The sequence below is a fragment of the Spinacia oleracea genome, chromosome 1 (genome assembly GCF_020520425.1).
Source record: "Spinacia oleracea cultivar Varoflay chromosome 1, BTI_SOV_V1, whole genome shotgun sequence".
Classification (NCBI taxonomy): domain Eukaryota; kingdom Viridiplantae; phylum Streptophyta; class Magnoliopsida; order Caryophyllales; family Amaranthaceae; genus Spinacia; species Spinacia oleracea.
Window position 1 is genome coordinate 85,123,547 of NC_079487.1, and position 19,064 is coordinate 85,142,610.

At 34.5% G+C, this 19,064-nt stretch overlaps 1 protein-coding gene across 1 annotated transcript; it reads left to right on the plus strand.

The window, feature by feature from the left end:
* The first annotated feature begins 1,766 nt into the window (after window positions 1-1,766).
* Window positions 1,767-6,125, plus strand: LOC110776456 (transmembrane 9 superfamily member 8). The gene is made up of 7 exons (XM_021981021.2): window positions 1,767-1,945; window positions 3,551-3,715; window positions 3,816-3,925; window positions 4,024-4,132; window positions 4,224-4,336; window positions 4,431-4,581; window positions 4,687-6,125. The coding sequence occupies exons 1-7, from the start codon at window positions 1,838-1,840 to the stop codon at window positions 5,842-5,844; spliced, it is 1,914 nt and encodes a 637-aa protein (XP_021836713.1). The 5' UTR covers window positions 1,767-1,837; the 3' UTR covers window positions 5,845-6,125.
* The last annotated feature ends 12,939 nt before the right edge of the window (window positions 6,126-19,064 follow it).

The window sequence follows — 19,064 nt, forward strand, 5'->3', positions numbered from 1 at the left end:
GAGACAGAAAGTTGAAGGTGGGAGTTAATTGTGATCTAGGTTGTTTCTTTTGTTCTGATTTGGAGACTGTTGAGCATTTGTTTTTCACTTGTCCGTTTGTTGCGGAGATTTGGGCCATGGTGCTGAATTGGTTGAATCTTCCTATTAACAACGGAAGATTCTGTTTGCAGAATGTTGCGGTGCATTTTTACAACAATGGTGTAACACATCAAGTGATTAGAAGGCGATTGTGGTTGCTATCTATATGATTTGGCAAGAGAGAAATCGTAGAAAGTTCCAAAATAGCAACAACACAACTCAGAGTATTTTTAAAGAAATTCAAGTGATCACTATCTTTAGTAGGTGTTTCGGCTCCAAGAAGTTACAAAATTTTAGAGCCTTTTTGTAATTTTGGGTGTTTTTAGTTTTTACTCCTGGGGTGCCTTCCTAGAAGGGATGCCATTGGAGTTTTATCTTTGTTTGTTTGACAGTTTAGCCTTGAACTCAATATTTGCTTTAATATATTTGTTTCATTTACCAAAAAAATTATCTAATGTACAATGAGTATATTACATAATTTATATGCTTAATATGCTAATTTAACAAATATTTGATATGGTTAACATGTTAATTTAACCAAAATTTTTAAGTAAATATATTTTCCATTTTTGTAATACGATTTGATAAAATATTGCCAAAATTATTTTAGCAAATGATTATTATGTTGTATCTATTAATGGTCATATTCTATAATCCAATATCTTTTCCATAGACAAACAATTTATATAAAATGGTAAAAATAAAAAAGAAAGTAGAAATATTTTTTTAAGAAAAAGTTTTTTGGCGGAAAAATTTTGCACCAGAAAGTGACATCTGTCATTCCTAATTTTTGTTTTAGTATAAATTTATAAAGTTATAGATACTTGATGGTGATCCTTAAGCTGATATTCTAAACAATTATTTATTTACCTAAATATTACTCCTTAGTAAATTAATCTACAAAAAGTCTTGCACGCATCAGGTGTATAAATTTATTGTACCTCGTAGTAAATTTTACTCAGTTTTTAATAACCTTTAACATGTTTAACTTTTATATAAATGTTTTTGATGGATAAATATTTTAAAGGTAATATATTTACCTTTATACTGTATATTATTAGTTTTTTTTTTTTTTTGGTGTTAGCACCCGATTCACCCTTAGAGCTAATCTGGATTCGGGGCAAGTTCTGGGTGGATAGGTTCCAGCCCCCCCCCCCCATTGTTGTTGCGGGGGATTGAACACGAGTTCTCCCTACCGAGTTCAGCCCCAATCACCACTAAACCAACATACAATTGGTATACTGTATATTATTAGTGATTGTAAGGGGATAATTTTTATTAAAGCAAAAAACTATTATCATTAAAAAATAGATAACTTTTGCATTATACTGTAATACCGAAATAACTTTTAAATATTTTGACTTAATATTATTTCGATGTACAATATTGTTTGTAAACCACTTTGAAATAAGAATATTTGATTAACCTATTAACAAAGCCTTAAGACTAGTTATGATTTATTCTTCAACTTGATGATAAGCTAATTATGAGTGAAGTCATTATTTGGAGGGGTATTCATATAATTTTAGCACATACTACAATATAATTAAAAAATCAAAACGTAATTAACAATTAAAGACCATAATTAATAAAAAAAATTAATCCATAATCCACTCCCTCACCTCACCTTCCGGCCCCACATCTCCCTTCACCTTACACACAAAGCGAGCACTAATAAATTCGGTTTCTGGATCTCACACACTCTCTTCTCAAACCTCCCTTTCTCTTTCCCTCTCTTTCCCTCTCTAGAGACGACGCCATGGAAGCTCGACGAAGATCTACACTCTTCTCCATCTTCCTCGTTCTTCTCATCAATGGCGCACATTGCTTCTACCTCCCTGGCGTCGCTCCTCAGGATTTCGACAAGGTCTCTCTCTCCTCCTGTAAACTCATTTTCTGCCAATTTCACATAAATAATTTCATTGATTGTGTTGAATCTTTGAATTGAATAGTTTCAATTTGATTTCCGCAATGAAATGTGGTTAATTTCTAGGTTCCAATTTTCACTTTTGATTTGCTAATCTCAAACTTTCTCATTGTTCATACGCTTTGATTGCTTTTATTGGTGTTGTTTGATTCAGATCGATGCATTTTTTGTTGTTTTTGTTTCTAATTTATCATCAATTGTTAGTGTGTGTTGTTTTAGGGATAATAAGTTTTGTCGGTGATCTTGAAGCTATTGGTTGTGAAGAGAAATGCGATTTTTCTGCTCGCTTGATGGGATCTACTTATGTCGGTGGGAATTACTGTTGAATGAGAATCCTGTAAAAAGGATAGAAACTTGAATCTTACGTCAATAGTCAATGCAGTGACGTTGTAGTGAAGAGTTGAAAAAGTTTTCAGCAAATATCGATTTTGATTAGTTAAAATGATTTTGAATCCGGAGGATCAGCAATAATAAGTTTTATGGAGTAAAAACACCAGTTTTAATCAGATTATAATTAGTTCAGAACAGCAACATTTCTTAACATAGGCGAATTTAATGGGAGGAAGGTCTTTGTCTGTTTGGCGTTAATGGTTTTACAAAACCTAGAATGAGCTTTTGTGTGAAATCATCTCGTGTCAATTAGAATGTCCAGTTGCTAGGGAAGTTTTATGATTTTAGGTATGAAAAGCCTAAATAAAAAATGATTACACCATCTGTTTAGTAATATAAGATTATAAGGTGTCCACACTTTTTAAACTGACCTTTCACCGTTCATTAAGTATATACTGATAGAGCTAATAACAACCATACTGTTAGACTTGTATGTATAACAAGTACTTGCATACTATTAATTATTCCTAGTTATATCATAGATATATTTTGGGAGGAATAATGGTCAAAGTCAATCTTGAAAAGGACTAGTCATATGAGAGAACAGGGGTATGCTTTGTGGCGGAGTATATGGGGTTATGCAAAACTTTGAATGCATACAATCAGGATTTCTATCCAAGACAAAGGAAACCAGAATAATGCATATGGTGATATGGGTCAATGAAGCAACCAAGATTTGAAGTACTAGAACTTTGTCTGCTAGCCTAGTGATCATGTTTAGGAGGAAGTATGACAAGTGACTTGGACAAGGGTGAAGATATCTAGAAGAACATTTGTCAGCAAAAATGAACATGGAAGAGAGACTTAGATCAAGGACTTCAGATGTTTTGCACGTTGGCCCGATAAATTTTTTGCCTAGGAGATTTGAATTATGCGAGAAAGTGTTCTTATAGTTTCTTTATTTTCTTTTCACAGTGCTGGTTTTGTAGGGATCATTGGCTTTTCCATTTCGTTGTTGAAAATGCATTTCTAATACACCTACGTGAATTTGAAAGTAATTAAGTAGAAAACTATGTGAATTGGTGAAGCTGTTGACTGTAATTACACCATTTCTAAATTCATCCATTATATGGGCTTCATTATGACTATTTATCTATTGACATTAGATTTTGGCGAACTTTTCATAGACAGTTGATTAATATGTATTTGATGCAGGGAGATTCGTTGATGGTAAAGGTCAACAAGCTGACCTCAATCAAGACTCAGCTTCCGTACTCCTACTATTCACTTCCTTATTGCCGCCCTGACACCATTGTTGACAGTGCGGAGAATCTTGGTGAAGTTCTTCGTGGTGACCGAATTGAAAATTCTCCATATGTGGTTAGTTTTTTTTGTATGAAAATTTATTCATTCGGGGAGAAAAAGTGTTGATATAGTAGTATCTTGGATATTCACCATTAGCTACATGGATCATTTGCAGTTCAAAATGCGGGAACATCAAATGTGTAATGTTCTTTGCCGGAAAACACTCGATGCCAAAACATCAAAGGAATTTAAAGAGAAAATTAATGATGAATATCGGGTCAATATGTAAGAACCATCTTGCTCCCCTCTTTGTTCATGCATAGCTTTCCTGTGCATGTTAACCTGTTTGCATCATCGTGATGGCTCTTCTTTTTCCATAACAGGATCCTCGATAACCTTCCCTTGGTTATGCCGATAAGACGAGGAGACCAGGATTTAACTCCTGTTTACCAGCTTGGCTATTACGTTGGGCTTAAAGGGCAATACGCTGGAGTGAGTTTTTATCTTCTTAGTATCATAAACTGATGGTGTGTTATGAATTTGTGATATTGTCTGTGTCTAACGTTTTTAACTTTGCCCGCAGACCAAGGATGAAAAGTTTTTTATCCATAATCATCTGTCATTTACTGTGCGGTACCACAAAGATGCACAAACTGAGTTATCAAGGATTGTAGGGTTTGAGGTCAAGCCTTTCAGGTAAATATTTTCTCTGGGAATTCTCCTTTCTGGTAACTTAATGACACCATCTTTTGCGAGTATGTGATGTTCTATTCTTTTTGGGTGACATTAGTGTCAAGCATGAATATGAAGGGGAATGGAGTGAGAATACTCGTCTAACATCCTGCGATCCTCATGCAAATCGTTTGGTTACTAGCTCTAGTAACCCACAAGAAGTTGAAGATAAGCAAGAAATCGTATTTACTTATGATGTTCAATTTCAGGTAACTTAAAAATGCAAAGCCATTTCTTGTTCTGTATTGCTATGTATATTTTCCAGTCAGTCATTTAGTTAGCTTATCAATATTTTCTTCCTTGTTGGTGTGTAGGAAAGTGAGGTCAAGTGGGCATCTAGGTGGGATGCGTATCTTCTAATGAGTGATGACCAGATACATTGGTTCTCAATTGTTAACTCATTGATGATTGTCCTATTCCTCTCTGGAATGGTGGCAATGATCATGTTGCGTACACTATACCGTGACATCTCGAAGTACAATGAACTTGAGACCCAGGAAGAAGCTCAGGAAGAAACTGGTTGGAAATTAGTCCATGGGGATGTTTTCAGGCCTCCAACTAATTCAGACTTGCTGTGTGTTTATGCTGGAACTGGTGTTCAGTGCCTCGGGATGATGGTTGTCACCATGATGTTTGCTGTGCTTGGTTTCCTCTCACCCTCAAACCGTGGTGGGCTTATGACTGCCATGCTCTTTCTTTGGGTCTTCATGGGTATCTTTGCTGGTTATGCCTCTGCCAGACTCTACAAAATGTTTAAAGGAACAGAATGGAAGCGAATTGCTATAAGGACTGCATTCTTGTTTCCGGGATCCGTGGCCATTGTTTTCTTCATTCTGAATGCTCTCATTTGGGGTGAGAAATCATCCGGTGCAGTTCCATTCGGGACAATGTTCGCCCTCATCTTTTTATGGTTTGGAATCTCAGTCCCACTTGTTTTTGTCGGTAGTTATGTTGGATTCAGGAAGCAGATAATCGAAGACCCTGTCAAAACCAACAAGATTCCAAGGCAAATCCCAGAGCAAGCCTGGTACATGAACCCCATATTCTCAATCCTCATTGGAGGCATACTTCCATTTGGTGCTGTTTTCATCGAGCTCTTTTTCATCCTCACCTCTATCTGGCTGAATCAGTACTACTACATCTTTGGATTCCTCTTCATCGTGTTCATGATTCTTATAGTAACATGTGCCGAGATCACCATTGTACTTTGCTACTTCCAGCTCTGCAGTGAGGACTATCTCTGGTGGTGGAGATCTTATTTGACATCAGGTTCTTCCGCTCTGTACCTCTTCCTCTACGCAGCATTCTACTTCTTCACCAAGCTTGAAATCACAAAGCCTGTGTCTGGAATGTTGTACTTTGGGTACATGCTCATTGCCTCTTATGCATTCTTTGTGCTCACTGGAACCATCGGTTTCTATGCATGCTTCTGGTTTACCAGGCTTATCTACTCCTCTGTGAAGATCGACTGAGTATCATGATATACCCCCATTAGGTTGGTGAACGGTGAGCAAATTTTCCCACCCCCACAAAGAAAAAGATAGCCACATTCTTCTCAGAATTAGTTATTCTTGTGTACGTTGTTAGATCGTAAATGTTGGGAGAGGACTGTGATCACAATTATAGTATTATTGAACGGCCACTGATATACTCCGTACGTAGACTGTTAAAGATCATGTATTTTTCTTTCATTCGTTTTTGTAATGACATAATCCTCAATCTTTATTTTATTCATTACTGCTTCTTTTTTTTCCCTGTTTTTTCATTTTTAGAAATCATTAATGTACTTAACGCTAATATATATGGAGTATTAAAAAAAAAAAAACATGGTTGAATTTATTTCTTCCAGATCTGGTTTGCAGACTGTAGTATAGTGCAAGTTCATCAGTCTCATGGATGATTGAAGTTTCTTGTTTGGTTCTAAATAGTCTATTACAGATTCTTGGTTGAAACTTGAAAGTGGGAAAACTAAAGGCCCAACGCTCGACCCGTACATTGATAGTTTTGGAAGAAAAACTTGCTTCCAGTGGCTTTAGTTATGAAAATAAACACCCCTTACCCCTACGGCCCTACCCTTTACATGCAGCTTGAAGAAGAGATTGGATGTACTATACACAAGTACTCACTGTGTGATGAAGGTAGTCTTTTTCATATCTTCTTCGGCCATCTTGATTTGATTATACCCTGCGTCAAGCTATAGCTGCCCGGCCCTATCGGATAAGGAATGCGAAGGCCTTTTCAGGGTGCTTGCAGTTTAAGGGGGCTTAAATTGGCCCGTTTGCTTATTGACGATAGTCGCTAATTTGTTGATTTGTGTTCTTTATTTGCAGCTAATCCGTGGGGGAAGTAAACCTGCATGGATGTTCCGTAACAGAATCTTTTTTTCTAGGTTGGATTTCTTTCAATCCTTTTTTCATGTAGTAGCTCAAATCGGGTCCTCTAATTGGAACAAAATTGATGTCTACTTGGCTGACATTCCTGGTTTCCTTTTGGTTAGGAGTAGAGCTGTCAAAACAGGTAATCAGGTAGGTCATAACCGGGTCGGGTCGTGTCGGGTCAATATTCCATAGGGTTGAGGTCTAGTTCGGTCGGGTCGATTTCAGGTCGGGTCATGTCAGGTTTTTTTCTATCTTGGGTTCGGGTCGGGTCATATTTCGATTAGGTTAAATTTCGGGTTCGGGTCTTATCGAGTCAGATTTAAGTCGGTTTTTGTAGCAGGTAATTTCGGGTTCGGGTCTTATCGAGTCGGGTTTAAGTCGGTTTGCAACAAGTAATTTCGGGTTCGGGTTCGGGTCTTATCGAGTCAGATTTAAGTCGGTTTGTAGCAGGTAATTTCGGGTTCGGGTCTTATCGAGTCGGATTTAAGTCGGTTTGCAACAAGTAATTTCGGGTTCGGGTCTTATCGAGTCGGGTTTAAGTCGGTTTGCAACAAGTAATTTCGGGTTCGGGTCTTGGTTTTGATCGGACAATAATCGGGTCAAATATAATTCAGGTCGGGTCACTCTCGAGCAGGGGGTCAAACTCGGGTCTGATAATTACATCTTAATTTTTTTTTATATTATAAAAATATTGTTTAACTTATTTTAGAGTTAAATTTTATATAGACCAAATAATCGCGTATTTTTGTCAAGTCAATACATATATAAAGTGAATATGGATTGCGAACCAATGATCGTTTTGGTCATCTCAAAATGTTCAAGTGAAAAATATTTACTCATGCAACTCGAATTTCATTTTTGGAATGAGGAGCAAGTGAGTGGGTCTCGAGCCCATGTGAGTCTCGTGTGTGATATTGTAACCATTTTTCTCGATGTCGGGCACATTGACATAGGTCGCGCAGACAAAGAGGAAGACTATCAGTTAAGATGCTAGATTCAATTCCTACCTTTCATCTCATCCAAAATGCTAAAACCCTAAACTTTCATTATCATTTGAAACTCCTTTACATTATTGGAAGACATATATTCATCTAGCCTGTACGATTTTTATATCATAAGTACGACGTATATATCGAAACATATTAAATCCGAACTATGATATTATAAGTTTTGTTATGTCTATAAGTGTGGACTTCTAAATTAGACTAGTTAGATATAGGCTACTAACACTAGTTAACTACGGAGTAATTCAAGTTATATATACGATTATAAATGATAAATCTTATAAGCAAATAACTACAACCAAAACGGGTTATGACTTGTAAATAACTAAATAACTCTATATGTCTTTAACCAAAGTTGATCCAGGTCATTAAAGTTGTTTACCAGGTCAAGTTCGATTGACGTCAAATTCGGGTCAGTTATAACTATGTAACTGTATACAATTAAAACCACATAACTCTATAAGAACAAGATTATAATTATATAACTCTAGTAGGACTATAATTAAGTACTGGTGAATTGTTTTAAGAAGTTCAACAACGACTCAGATAGTTTATAACATGTTCAATTACTTGGTTGAATAGTTCAATTAACCACAAATTAGACAATTAGTTCAAACAAAATCATATTACAATTAGTTTAAATAACTACGACTTAAACAACTTGAAAGATCGGATGAAGTTAAACATAATCACATTATAACGACTTTGCACTTCATATACTCTAAATCTCAATCCAGGACATAGAGTAATTAATATATTGAAATGAGTTAGGTAATTCATATGAAGTATGTTTTTTGGATTATATAACAAAAGTATGTTTCTTATGTGGGCTTATCTTTAATAATAATAATAAAAATAATATATTAATAGTATAAATAATAATATTAAAATCAACCAAAATAATTAAATTAGCTTAAAAAAAACAGTAATTAAATTAACCATAAAAAACATTCGAATAAAAGACACAAAGTGACAAAGCCCAACTTTCCAGCCCAAAAACAATCTAGAAAACTCTTGGTATAAATATCTCACATTCACCCCCTCATCTATTATAACCCTAATCGTCATGCCTGTGTACATTTGTCTCTTCCTCTCCCTCAACCGCACAACGGACACAATCACACAAAACCTTCAGTCACTCTATTTAAAGCTCTTTTACTCTCACACCATGTTCTTCTTCAACAACAAACCCGTGCTCAATCAACAAGGAAAAACATCAAGGATGTGGCGTTTTTCTGATCTAGAAGAAGCTCAAGATTTGGAGTACGATTTTTCTTTGTTCTCTAGTTAATTTAGTATACATCTTATCCTAACTTTAGGGTTTTATTATTTTATTGCAGATCTACTACATTGACATGATTTTATCCTGTTGCGATACAGAGACAATAAGGCTTTGTTCTCTTCTCCTTGTCATTGTTACTTATTGGATCAGATTTTATTAAATCAGACCAGACCAGACCAAACTACACCAGACCAATAACATTCAAACCAAACCAAACAAGACCTTTTAAATGATTTATTATAACTTTTTATTACAATAATAATACTAATAAAATAATAAGAATTAATAATTAACAATTAACAATTAAAAATTAAAAATTAATAACTAGTAATGAGAAATTAATAAATAATAATAAATAATTATTAATTATTAATTAATTATTAATTAATTATAATTATTAATATAAATAATATTATTAATTAGTAAAAAATAATTACTAAAATAACTAATAATTGTTAATTATTAATTATTAATTTATAATTAATTATTATTATAAATTAATAATTACTAATTGTTAATTACTTCCTCTGTTCTTTTTTAAATGACACAATTATTTAGGCACGTTTGCCAAGGCACGATTTCAAACACTAATATCATTCATTGTGGATAAGAAAAAATTATAAAAAATTAATATTTAAAATATATTTATTGGGACGAATCTAATAAGACCCCACATGACAATGTTTTTTCCTATATATAAATCAGAAAAGGAAGTCAAATGAGCTTGTGTAAATAGTGTCAAAAACTCAATTGTGTCATGTAAATAAGAACGGAGAAAGTATTATTCATCATTTAATATTTATTATTTAATATTTATTTTTTAGTTTTTTATTATAATAAGAAAAGTCCAGACCAGACAAGACCAGACGAGTCCAGCATGAATAAGACAAACATCAGACCAGCAAAATGAAAAATCAAATCAGACCAGATCAGACCAGACGGAGAGAACATAGCCTAATTTGGAGAAGAAGAACTCCCCCTCCTTTTTCTCTGTCATCCGATTCGATTCCGTGTTCTACCGGTTTCCAGATCTCTGAATTTTTAAGTATTCGTTCAACTCCAAACCCAAGATTTCAATTTAAATTCACCAGTTTATAATGTTTATTCGCTTGAAACTATTGTTTTAAGTTTCATGATTTGAGCTCGGTTTTTGATGTCAAGTAGATGAATGAGTGAAATTCCTTTACTCCGTATAGCACTAATAACAAGTTAACAACCATGGAGTTCACTTAATTTATTTATTTTCATAAATGGACCTTTAGCATAAACGCCTTAAGTCCTTACTCCTTAACAATGTAATTCGGGAGTTGTTCCAGACTTGAAAATTGCTATAAGGAGTATATTGCTATAGATATCTTAATTTTGGCAATGGATGTCTTACTTTTTTGGTAATGGTTGCTATTAGTGCTACAATGTTCAAAGGAATTTATGCTACAGTGTCAATCATTGGAGTTCACTTGTTTTTTATTTTCATAAATGGATAATAACTTGTGAATAACTGATATTTATTTTCATTTTTGTTTTAATGGTCAAACAAATAAACGACCAAGATTAGTCCTGTAAATTCAAAGGCTCGAATTAAAAGTCTTCCATTATCTTTAGGGTTTTATTAATTTTAATGAATTATTCATTTGAAATAGTACCAATTTAGCTAGTTTGTTGGAAAGTTGAATGTAATTTGTGTGGATTTCCTATAATATTTTACTACCGGTGATTATTTGGTGATTTTGTGATGCTTTATTACCATTTGTAATCTTTATTAATCTGGATTTCTTAGGCTAAAGCAATCAGTAGCTCTTGTAGGAAATATGACTGTAAAATCCGAAAATGTTAATAAAATGTGGGCCGAATATTTGATGTAAATAAAGCTGTGACGTGTTACGAAACACTGTCTTAGAAGCAAAATTCGCCCCGACTATGGTGCAATCGGAAAAGGCGTTGCCCCCCAAGATTTTACACAGCGTCTCTCCAAAATGTGCACTCAACTAAGGAGAAACATGGAACTTGATTTTCGGTGTGCTTTCAAAACTGATTATAAAGCCACCAAGATTTTGTAACCGAAAATCAAGGGACGTAATAAATACGACCGTTACGATTGTGGAGTGAGCTCACGTGCCACGAACACGAACCGAACCGGCCGGGCGGCGACGCGCGTGGGGATTCCCCCTTCTAGCCCACAACACTTGGGGAAGTACTTCAAAGTATAAACATTACTTCCCTATATTTAAACAAAGGGAAAAGCTTGTTTTCTTTCCATGTGGGACAAAGTCATTTTCTTTAAATACTCCACTTGAAAAGCCTCCTTTTCATTTCTACCAATGTGGGACATTTTCACAATATGGTAATACTCTTTCTTTGCATTATTTCCAACAGCTCTTGCCTTGAGAGATAGTGTGTCCACTGATGAAGTTAAGTTACAGAGAAATCAACAACTAGACATTCTGTATTAATCAACTACTCCAGGGAGAATAAGTAGCTTATGCTTACCATTTTGTATTCAATCATTATAATTTTGTTTGACAAGAAATTCTTAAATTAACTATTAACATTTCTGGATAATAACTCTTAATTAATGTTTGGTATATATGATTTATTTTCCTTGTTTTGTGACAAATAGGGAATATTCTTTCATCTTACATGGATAATCAAGAAGTACCATCTGGATTTGATAATGAATATAACACAGGTGATGTTAATATATATTTCATACAATTTTATAATTTTTTTATGTGTTCTTTTTATGTGATAAATGTTGTCTATTTTATGGCATTGATGACAATGCAGAGCAGTTGATGTCTACAACTAGCCGCGTTGTATCTCCAAAACGAAAATGGGCTTTTACTAAACAAGATCTATGAAGGGTAGGCGTACTTCTGCGGTATGGAACCACTTCACTTTCACTACATTAACACTATGAGGTTTTGAAGTGCATTGTAATTAAGTATTGCAAAACACACAAGTTTATTTACGATAGTATCATGGGGACTTCTAATGCTAAGAGACATTATTTAAAGTGCCCTTCTTATTTAGAGTACATGTCTAATAATCCAAATGGGCTTGTTGGTACTGATTTTGATCAAAAAACATATCTGGAATTGTTTGCTCAATCGATATTAGGTCATGGATATCCGTTGTGTATGGCTAACATCCTAGGTAGGACTAGAAAATTACATGATTATCTGAATCCAAAGGTCAAACTGTTTGTAGAAATACCATGACTAAGTGGTGCATGTCTGAGTATAATGGTTTAAAGAAACAATTGTTTGATACTTTAGGTGCATCAACTTCTAGAATTTGTCTCACTTCTGTTTTGTGGCAAGCATGTACCATAAATTCATATTTGGTTCTTGCTGCCCATTATGTAGACAGTAGCTGGAAATTGCGTTCAAAAGATTTAAACTTTCAACATTTTAAATCCTCTCATACTGGGAATAATATTTATGAGTTTGTACAAGCTTTGATTAGAGAGTGGGGTATTGAAACGAAAGTTTTTACAATTACTGTAGACAATGCAACTAATATGGATGTGTTTGCTGCAAGATTAGAGTATGATTTGAATGCTTGTTCTCCTTTACCCTTGGATGGTAGATATTTTCATACTCGATGTTGTGCTCATATCTTGAATATTATTGTGCAAGAGGGTTTGCGTGTTATTGATGGTTGTATTGAGAAGGTTCGTGAGGGTGTTAAGTACATTACACTCACTGAAGGTCGAAAAATCAAATTTAAGCAATCTGTAGTGGTTACTAATTCTGATTTTAAATTAAAGTTAAAAAAAGATGTGTCCACTAGGTGGAATCCTACTTTTTTAATGCTTGAAAGAGCATTCTTATCCAAAGAAGCTCTTGATATGTTTTCTAAAAGAGATAGTAATTATGAGTTTGGTCTTTCGGCTCTTGAATGACAACATATTCAGTCAATGTCTAACTTCCTTGAGCCTTTTTATCTTATCACAAAACTGTTTTCTGGTTCTGATTATCCTACTGCAAACCATTATTTTGGTAATATTTTGAGTATTGAAAAGCTTTTACATGATGCCCATGTTGATGAGGATCCTATAATAGAAGTAATGTCTAGTAAGATGCAAGATAAGTTTGACAAATATTGGAGCAATTATTCTGTCATTTTATCCTTTGCTGTGATTTTTGACCCTCGTTACAAGCTTGATTTTGTGAAAAACTCGTATTCTATTTTATATGTTGATGATGCAACTAATAGTAAAGCCCAATTTCTGATTTCTGAATTTATTGAGATGTACAATTTTTATGAGAAATCTTCAACACCATGTGATTCATCCTTATCTTCATTACAAAGTACGTCAACATCTCCTTTGCCTATTTCCTCTTCTATACCATTTAAGACCGGTGATATTTACAAGGTTATTTCCCTCCCCTATAATTTTCTTATTTTAGACAACTTTCCTATATATCTTCTGAACCTAATACTATTTGTTTTTATATGTAGCATTTTCATGCAACAATAGCTCTAAGTAGAGTTGGTGCATCTGAAGTTGATGCCTATTTGAGTGTACCATTGAGGAAACATATTCCAGGAAAAGAATTTGATATCCTTAATTATTGGAAAGAGCAATCTGTCTCTTATCCGATCCTTTCTCGAATGGAAAAAGATGTACTCGCCATTCTTATATCCTCCGTTGCCTCAGAATCGTCTTTTAGCATGGGTGGTCGAATCTTGACCAAGATAATGAGTTGTCTAACGGATAAACATCTTGAGGCTTTGGTTACTTCTAAAATTGGTTGGACGGTTATGGCGAAGGAGAGTATGAAGATTTTTAACTTGACACCTAGCCTTCCAACCTTGATATCTGAGAATGGTCAATGTCTTCCAGATTATTAATGGTAAGTAATGTTTATATCATTATTTTAATAATCTTTAATTATTTTGATATCTGATTCCCCCCCCCCCCCTCTCTCTCTCTCCCTCTCTCTCTCTCTCTCTCTCTCTTTTATTTTTTATATTTTAATGTTATGTTGTTTGATTTCTGCTAGGTTGTGGTTCTGTAGACACATAATTCGTGTCTCCCCTAAAGGGATGCTGAAGAAATCATTATCCTTTCTAGGTGGTTGGAACAACACCGTACGGAAGTCCTAATTGCTAAGATGTATTCCAAAATCCAAAGTCCAATTTCCGAGCTCATCCCCATTTCGGAACTCGGTACAAAATTCAAGTTCAAAATCCAAACAAAATCTCACCCAATGGACCTCTCCACTGGTTTTACAACGCCATTTCCAATCGAAATGCCATTAAGCAATCCAAAATCGGGCTCTGACCCACAAAACCGAGCATGCCGGGCCTCGTCCCGTAAAACCAAGTCCAAATACAAAACCCGAATACAAAAGGTTAGTTTTTAGACGCAAAATATTGCCTTAACCACCAAGCAAGCACTACGCTCCCAAGCTCGTACAAAGGTACAAAGCCCAAGTACGAAGAAATGACAGTGTCATCGTCCTTCTTTGGCGGCATCTGGTACACATCAGCATCGCTAGCCCTGCACCTGGCGCTGGCGCGGTTTGGCTTTTAGCCGGCTAATCCCCTATTTAAACCCTTCATTTTCACCCCAATGAAAGGAGGATATTTTTAATACAACATCGTAATACACATTTTTCCTCTCAAATTCCAAATACAAAATTCAATCTTCAAAAATCTTCAACATTTCCTACAATTTTTCAAACATTAAAGCTATTGGGAGTACAAATTGAAATCTAACCTAAACCTAACAAGGTAAAACCGAATCCCTCGTATAAATCACCATGATTTAATCCAATGTTCTACTTTTCTTATTTCAAGTTTACTAATCCTATGATGTTCTTGTGATGTCCATACTCACTTGAACTAGGAAATGTTTCAAAAGGAGTAATCTTTGAGGGGATTTCATACTTGAAACCCCCCATCAAATGATCTCCCAAACTCCCTTTATAAGTTTCAAGCTTCAATCTTTATGCTTTGTCTTCAAAAAATATGATTAGTAAGTTGAAGCTTTCATTCTTGAAAGTGTTCCTTACAACAATTATCGTCAAATCAAAAATCTCAACTTTATGCAAGTTCAAGGATGTTTGGGAAAGTGAAAGCCTTTTCCAAACTAGAACACATGAACATCCAAATTTCTATGTTCAATATTCAAAGTTCTACATTCAATATTCAATGATATTTAAATAAGATCAACCTCTATTTAAACTAGAATCAATTTCAAGTCATGGAGCATATTAAAGGTGAGGCCTTTTAACATGGAATGGTCTAAACTTTAAGAATCAAACCTCCTAATTTCAATATTCAAGTTCTATATTCAAGTTCAAGTTTCATTTCAAGTTCTATTTCGATAATCAAAATCAATGATGCTTCAAGATGAGAAACTCATCTAAAATTAAGATTTTCTAGAGAATTGAATCCGTGTCGGGCACACTTATTATTAATAAGTTGCTTGGCGTTCGGATCTCAAATAAAATAGTACAATTTCAATACCGCAATTTCAATATCGCAAATTTCAATACCGCACTTTCAATACCGCACTTTGAATATCGCAATTTCAATACCGCAATTTCAATATCGCAATTTCAATACCGCACTTTCAATACCGTCTTTGAATATCGCAATTTCAATATCGCAATTTCAATATCGCAATTTCAATATCGCACCCTTTACTCGCCTTTTCAAGGCGATGTGGTTTTGTACACACTTCAATAATTCCTTTTCTATTTGTGATGATGCTTTATGTGTTTATTGCTTTCATCACCCAACATGCTAAATACAACAATATACAAAAGTTTACGACACGCTTAACAAAGATATTTTGGACAAACCGGCCTTAGGTTCCTTGAATGAACTTTAAAGCAAAGTGACCACGTACAAGTAGCAATTTCAATATTTCTAAATGCATGATTCAACCAACCTAGTGCCATGATTAGGATTTCGCAAAACAATCCTTGTCTAGTGTTTGAATGTGTTTCTAAAGCCTACCAAAATAAGCGGTTCGTTCCCGTACCCGAATCTCACACATTCGGTTTCAAGATTCAATGCCTTGTCCAAAAAGAGTCAACTTTGGTCCTTCCAAACGGGACCCTTAAAATGTATGGTGGTGACTCCATCAAAGTTCAATATTTGAAAGCCGTAAGGGTATTTTCCGCACTTTCTTATATTTTGAGCTTTGATTTTCTATGTTCAAATTCAATTACTTCATATGTGTGGACCTAGAATCTGGCTCCCCTTTTGGGGTGAAATTGAAAAGATCAAGTCAAACATAGTTGATCACACACTTGACAAATTGGACAAGTTAGAGACTTTGGTGAGTCTTAAGTAAGATTCATCAAGCTCTCATAACTTACATACAAAATTCAATGTACAAACTATACGAAATATGAAAAATACCACAACAAGAGCAAATGCAGTTGTAATGTGATTCCTTGTTTTGTGGTCGTAGAAAGTTGTGGAAGGTAACACTTCTTTCTGTTTGTTAACTTGGGGCAGTTGTGCTCAGTAATTTTCTTTTACATAAGCTAATTTTTGGATTAGCCCTACTCAAATTATTACCCAACTTTGCTGACAAAATTTTAAATTATTTGGATCTTCACTGTTGGGCTCTGTAAGTTAATGCACGGAGTCATGGACTATTCTCAACCATTGGTAGGTTACAATTACGCAAATCGGGTCATTAATGTGGTAACCCCTCGTTGTTTAGAATGGGGATATGACCAACTGATCAATTTCTATCTTCGTTTGACATTTTACATGTTGCCAAAACACTTGGATGCCAAAATTATCTGCTGGTGGTCCATCGTGATATATGGATACAATTTCCTATATGCAGGAGTAAGCACATAAAATTTACTTGGCTTCGCTGTTTCGGAACTTATTTGTTTTGTATTAGTTTGGGACATGAATAAATAAGCAAGTGGAATGAGAAATTTTGAAGCTTTCTTTAATTGGCAGATTGGGAATTTAATTGTAGAAATTCATCTGATCTGGCCTTTATTGAGATGAGAATGAGTTTGGCTGTTAATAGTATGTTAGCACCTGCTGGAGAAACTACTTATGTTATTCATCTCTTCTTGCAGGGGTTTGCTAGCGCACAAGACTGCAACAACAAATAGTGACTAACCTAATTTTAGTATATGGGTGATGATAAAGGTCGCAAGTTGCGACAACATTTAGTTGTCGCAATCTTACGTGTTAGAGTTTAATTGGTACATGTATGTGCCACGTAGACTATGCGTCATCATAATATTTTTACTATCAATGCAATATTTTTACTATGAAATTATGTAAATACGGTAATCAATATAAGTAAGGAAACAAATTAGAATATTAAGATTTTCCTACCTTTTTTTGAAACATGAATAATAGAATATATAAGTTAAATATTTTAATTTCTATTTAAATCGCGACACGTAAGCATGCCATGTCATCATTGTGACACGGCTTAAAGGTCGCATGTTGCGACCTTTATCATTTTCGTTTATTGAGAAGTATGGTTGTGTGACAACAATTGTGCACTATATAGTATATACTGATTTAATTGTGTTGTTTGCAATGTATTGTAGCGCTTTAGGTACTTAGTTTTGAGATAAATGGTTGGTCTTACAACTTTGCCAACATTTATTCCATTTGCTAGGTATATTTTGGGTACTTTAACTTATAATCCTCCTTTGATGTAATATTTGTAGGTATATTTTTGGTACATAAACTTAAAATTCTCTTTTGATGTAATATTTGTAGGTATATTTTTGGTACATAAACTTAAAATTCTCTTTTGATGTAATATATGCTAATGGTGTTTTTTGTTCTATATAATTGAGTTTTTACTCTTTGCTCGGGGCAACAATAAATAAATGAAAATAACAAGTCTAATGTTTTTGCCAAAAGAAGTGTAAAAGATCAAATAATAATAAGCAGAGTCATTCCTTATCTCCAATACTTTGTGAGCAGTGAAGCAATTACTCAACAATGTTACATTTCACTATGACAAAGTAACAAACTAGTCCTATCCGAACAAAGTCTAAGAAGATAGGTCGTTTGTCTTAAGATGATAAATTACTCCCCCGATCCGAATTCATAATTTACGTTTAACGTGATAACAAATTAATGACACAAAATAAAATGGAGATTCACGCCCGTTTTATAGTGGGTATAGAAACCATTTTGAAACCCTTAGCAATCACGATACATTACTTCCTTCGATTCGTATTTATAATTTACGTTTATCAAAATTAAATGTTGTAAAAATGTTGTACAAGTTGCAAAATAAAAATTACTGTAAAAACAAAACAAGTTATACTTAACTTTTGTCTACTCCGTATTTATTTAAAAATGTTAAGCTGTTCAACATGTTTTATTTTTTTTCGCGTTTTAATTTTTCAGGTTCGGATAATGAAAAATTAAGAATAGATTTATCGTTGAAGTTACTATTTGGTCGTGTCAATGACAGGTCGGGAAATCGGGTATCGGGTTGTCACGTACAGGTCGGTTAAATCAGGTATCGGGTTGTCACAGGTCGGGTCAATAATAGGTTTCGTCAAGTTACAATCGGTTTCGGTTGACACCGTGTCGGGTATCGAACCGGGTTCGGTTCATTGACGAGTCGGGTCAGTTCGGTTATCGGTCATCTTTCGCTCGGGTATCGGGTTCGAGTCATACAACATCGGGTTAAATTATGTTATCGGTTTTTTCGGGTCGGTTAGAAGTCGTGTTACGAGTTATCTATTTTACCAATATTTCGGGTCATGATGGGTTACAGCTTCGGTCGATTCAGGTCGAGCGTTCGGGTCGGGTCAGTTTTTAATAGCTCTAGTTAGGAGTGATAACTCTTAAACTCTCAAAGCAAAGTGATAAATAATGCAACTTGTGACAAATTATTTGTGTTATAAGTATAACTATTTTTTTTAATTACATAAAATAATACTCCCTCCGTCCCATAATATAGTGCCCGTTTGACCAAAATCACGGTTATTAAGGTTAATGATAACATTGATAATAAAAACAATAATGATTTGTACTTTCAAGATAAAGTACATGTT

Coding starts and splice junctions, on each gene's coding strand:
- LOC110776456 (XM_021981021.2), top strand. CDS start 1,838: ATGGAAGCTCGACGAAGATCTACACTCTTCTCCATCTTCCTCGTTCTT. Junction 4,337..4,430: donor TTTGAGGTCAAGCCTTTCAG/GTAAATATTTTC, acceptor GGGTGACATTAG/TGTCAAGCATGAATATGAAG. Junction 4,582..4,686: donor CTTATGATGTTCAATTTCAG/GTAACTTAAAAA, acceptor GTTGGTGTGTAG/GAAAGTGAGGTCAAGTGGGC.